Source organism: Eucalyptus grandis, chromosome 8 (genome assembly GCF_016545825.1).
Source record: "Eucalyptus grandis isolate ANBG69807.140 chromosome 8, ASM1654582v1, whole genome shotgun sequence".
Taxonomy (NCBI): Eukaryota; Viridiplantae; Streptophyta; class Magnoliopsida; order Myrtales; family Myrtaceae; genus Eucalyptus; species Eucalyptus grandis.
The window spans coordinates 14,603,769-14,608,215 of NC_052619.1; the positions used below are offsets into that span (position 1 = coordinate 14,603,769).

The 4,447-nt window shown below is 49.2% G+C and overlaps 1 protein-coding gene across 3 annotated transcripts; it reads left to right on the plus strand.

The window, feature by feature from the left end:
- Positions 1-1,329: 1,329 nt before the first annotated feature.
- Positions 1,330-4,153, plus strand: LOC104456724 (probable galacturonosyltransferase-like 7). Of its 3 annotated transcripts, none has more exons than XM_039300870.1 (2): positions 1,330-2,576; positions 3,705-4,153. In XM_039300870.1, exon 1 carries the CDS (start codon positions 1,465-1,467, stop codon positions 2,524-2,526), a length of 1,062 nt encoding a protein of 353 aa, XP_039156804.1. In that variant the 5' UTR covers positions 1,330-1,464; the 3' UTR covers positions 2,527-2,576; positions 3,705-4,153. The 3 variants fall into 3 exon arrangements, with proteins under 3 accessions (XP_039156804.1, XP_039156806.1, XP_039156805.1); XM_039300872.1 differs by lacking the exon at positions 3,705-4,153 and adding an exon at positions 3,547-3,689; XM_039300871.1 differs by lacking the exon at positions 3,705-4,153 and adding an exon at positions 3,343-3,493.
- The last annotated feature ends 294 nt before the right edge of the window (positions 4,154-4,447 follow it).

Sequence of the window (4,447 nt, forward strand, 5' to 3'; positions counted from 1 at the left end):
TTGGTGCCATTAACTTATAGGATTGCGTAACAGAAAAAATTGTCACTAGACGTAGCAGTCATAGGATGTCGACTATGTACCAAAAATCATAAGATCACATAAATTCATAAATTCATAAATTTTGAATATTTTTAAAAATCAACATCAATCTAATGTCTTCTTAGCAGGTCGATCGGGTCTTTATCAGCCTAGAGTTTTCTTATCTAAACCCGTCTACAATTTGAGAAAATTTCGAAATTTCTTTCTAAAGTAAATTTGCTTAAAGTTTGGGTGGGGCCGGGCAAGTCGAGGTGGACGGGGAATAAATTTTTGTCTTATACTAGAGTAACTTAACTGACTCTATGCTAATATATATATATATTTTTTTAAAATTGGCCAAGACTCCTCCTCTATATGTTAATTGCCACTTTCGATCCTGTCGGCTAAAGGCATTCCACTTACTTGACTTTTTTTTCTTTTGCCTCTTTTCCCAAATTACAAAAAAGATACTAATTGATCTTTTTCACAGAACTTTAATAAGTCTTTAGATGCTGACTTACCTCGATCCTTTAGCAAAAAGCAAGATACTAGTGTAGGCTCGCATTTAACCGATCGAACTCAAATTAAGTAGAAAATATCAAGCCCTTTCACTGCGAGTTAAAGTAGAGATCTTAAATTCATAAAAAAAAAAAAAAAAAGAAAGGCAAAGCGTAAACAACAATGTAAAAGAGAATTTATTCCAGAATTGTGCTTAAGATATGCAATCTGTTTTACAAAATTTCTAGAGTGTTTCGAATTTGAGATTTTTCGAAATTTACGATTAATATTGGCAACTGAATTTCCCTCCTAAGTTTTTCTTGTTGTTCCCTAAGGATTTTTCAAATCAACAATACGATCTCAATGGTGGCAAATTCCTCCCAAAATTTTTATTCGCGTCGCAGGGTAAAAGTTGCCGGGAATTCTGTTTTTAGCGTCAATCAATAATATCCATTTTTTTTTTATTTTTTTCAGGCCATAATTAATAATTCTCGTATTATTTTTTTTTTTAACCTTTTCGCACCGGAAACTCAACCCAACATTTTGATTTAATTAATTAATGGATTTGATCGGTTGCTTCTCTCTCTCTCTCTAAACTGTTGTTGTTGCGTAGGCCTCTGCTTCGATTCCTCCTCAGAGAGAGAGAGAGAGAGTCCCTCTGCTTCTGGAATTGTACCGCGCGACTTAAGAGCGACAGAAAGCGAGGCACCCAGAGCATCGTCCGCACGGGGTGCGCATTTTAGCACCCGCCCTCCCTCTCCTCCGCCGCGCCCTCCTTCGATCCCGGCCGATCCCTCCCCTCGATCGCATTGTCCCCCCTCCCCCTCCGGCGAATCCCGATCGGCGCGCCGGCGAAGCGGAACCCTAGCGCCCCCGCCGTCGTCCCCCTCCCGGCGGTTGCTGCTGCTGCTGCTGCGGCGCCTCGGTCGTCCTCCCCGGCGAGTGAAGATGCGATGGATACCGCGGTTCACCGCCCTCTTCTCCTTCGCGATCGCGATCGTCCTCCTCTCCCCTTCCTTCCAGTCCTCCCCGCCCGCTGAGGCCATCCGCTCCTCCTCCCGCCTCGGCCACCGCTTCCCGTTCCGGTGCGCCCCCGCCTTCCGCAATGCCGACGGGTGCCGCCGCCGCCCCCCCGCGAACTCCGGCGAGATCGGCATCTGCGACCCCAGCCTCGTCCACGTGGCGATCACGCTGGACGCCGAGTACCTCCGCGGCTCGGTGGCCGCCGTCCACTCCATCCTGCAGCACGCGCGGTGCCCCGAGGACGTCTTCTTCCACTTCCTGGTCTCCGACACGGGCCTCAAGGCCCTGGTCCGCTTCGCCTTCCCGTCGCTGAAGTTCAAGGTGTACTACTTCGATCCGGCGGTGGTGCGCGACCTGATCTCCACCTCCGTGAGGCAGGCGCTCGAGCAACCGCTCAATTACGCCCGGAATTACTTGGCCGACCTGCTCGAGCCCTGCCTCAGCCGAGTCATCTACCTCGACTCCGACCTCGTCGTGGTGGACGACATTCACAAGCTGTGGTCGACGAGCCTGGGTTCGCGGACGATCGGCGCGCCGGAGTACTGCCACGCCAACTTCACGAAGTACTTCACGCCGAGGTTCTGGTCGGACGAGCGGCTCTCCGGCGCCTTCGCCGGGAGGAGGCCGTGCTACTTCAACACGGGAGTAATGGTGATAGATCTGGCCCGGTGGCGCCGGTTCGAGTACACGAAGCGGATCGAGCGGTGGATGGAGGTCCAGAAGAACGGCCGGATTTACGAGCTCGGGTCGCTCCCGCCGTTCCTGCTCGTGTTCGCCGGACGCGTGGCGCCGATCGAGCACCGGTGGAACCAGCACGGGCTCGGCGGCGACAACGTGAGGGGGAGCTGCCGCGACCTCCACCCCGGCCCGGTCAGCCTCCTGCACTGGTCCGGAAGCGGCAAGCCGTGGCTCCGGCTCGACTCCAGACGGCCGTGTCCGCTGGACGCGCTCTGGGCGCCCTTCGACTTGTATGGTCACTCCCGTTGAAGGGCCGGAGGGCGATTCTACAGAGGACAGGAAATTCAAACTAGTCGCCGGTAAATTTTCCCCCTGTAGCGAATGATGTTCTTTCGTCACTCCTCTGGTTCTTTGATTTCCCTTATTCTGCGATTTGTAATTTGTCCCCTTCTTTTTAAATAATTTCGTGTTCTGTTCTTCTACATCATCCCTTTTTTTTTCACTGGGCTAGGGTAGGATTTAGCTCTGTAATTTTTTTCCCCTTGATTTTTCTTCTTCCATTTCTCTTTGTTCTAGCTGCTGGACCAGCCCATCTGTATCCTACTCTGTAATGCCTTTGGAAATAAAACAGATAGACGGACATTGAACATTGAATCGTTTGCCTCTTCAATCTACGCATGCCCGCTTTTCGTTGATGATCAAGTCCATTGCTTTATTTTGGCTGGGATTGATTCGGACTGCCTTAGCTGAATGAATTGTTATGAATTAAATTGAATTCGAAGCTACTTGCTACGGCAAGTGAAGAGGAGACCTTGAGATGTCCAATTTGCATCTTTCTAGGTACATTAAACTATCGCTGCTGGTGGGGTTTGATTAGTGTTATTTAGGCGTCAGTTCTGATGAATCGATTCTTGGGAATTTTCCTCTTCTTTACTGGGGGTTTTGTGTCCCCTCCCCCCTTTGGCTTTTCTTTCTTTATACTCACACACTGACTTAGTGGAGAAGAGATTATTTTAATCGAACCATATCATCATCTATCTTTGTACTCAAATCCGAGTCTACCTTTTTGTGAAATTTGGAAGTTCATGATCTGAGGGTCACCTTTACCTGCGCTTTTTGGCCTAGGTTGTTCCCAGAATGATGATTGAAGGATGGTTCTCGAGCCTTGTATAGAAATGAGAAGCACCGAGAGAGAGAGCTTGTAATTTACGTTCCACAACCAACCTTCCACACTATCCCTTCACTTTTTTGCCCACCTCGTATGCAATTCCATTTTTTTTTTTTTTTTTTTGCAATTAAGACTTGACCCGCAATTTTGGTAATGTTCAGTGATGGTGATGCATACGAGTGATGCATATGAAAGCGTGTGTGGAAAGTGAGACTTGGCAATCAGTGAACTCTCTCTCTCTCTCTCTCTCTCTCTCTCTCTCGCTGTCACTCACTCCCTGCTGATAAGTGGCAATATACAATTTGTGTGAAACGTGTAGAGGAAGGAGGAGGAGAAAAAGCAGCAGCAGAAGAAGAAGAAGAAGCAGAACAAATCAAGTGAAATGATGGGGATGGTGGTGGTGAGGCGGGGGACCCAGATCTCACTGTACTTTGTTCTGCCCCGGGGGCATCCGAAGTTTAGTAAGTTCTGCACTAGTTGATGGTCCGAAATGATGTTCTTGCCCTCGATGGTCGGCCAGCGCGGGTTGGGAAGGCGTGGGGACCGATTCTTCTTTGGCCCAGTGGCATCGCTCCAACACGTGGTCCAGTTGATGGGGCGTGCGCCTGATGCCAAGAGGATTGCGGCCGACGACTTTTGGACGAGGAGGTCGGTCGCCCCTATCTCCCTGGCTCTCTCTCGTACTGTTCTGTTCCGTGTTTGGTTCGCATTACCATTTCTTTATTATTGAATTTCCAGGAGCTCCTAACGCTTTGCTTGGTTTGGCTCCTTCCGCTTGTCCCCCCTCTCTCTCTCTCTCTCTGTGTTAAGCTGCTAGGTGTTCTCTATTCGAGCAAAAGATGATTGCGATGATGATTAGGACCCAGCAACCGACACTGACGCTTGTCGCCACCCTTTTTCCCCTCGTTTGTTAAACCAAATATAAGACACAGCCCCGCTGTCGCCATTATTCTAATCATGCGCTCGTTGCTGTGTTGATCATTGCAATCATCATGTATCGCGTGAAGCGGAATGGACGAGAATTCTGGCCCCCCCCGCTTCGCTTGCCCGCACAATTCTGGG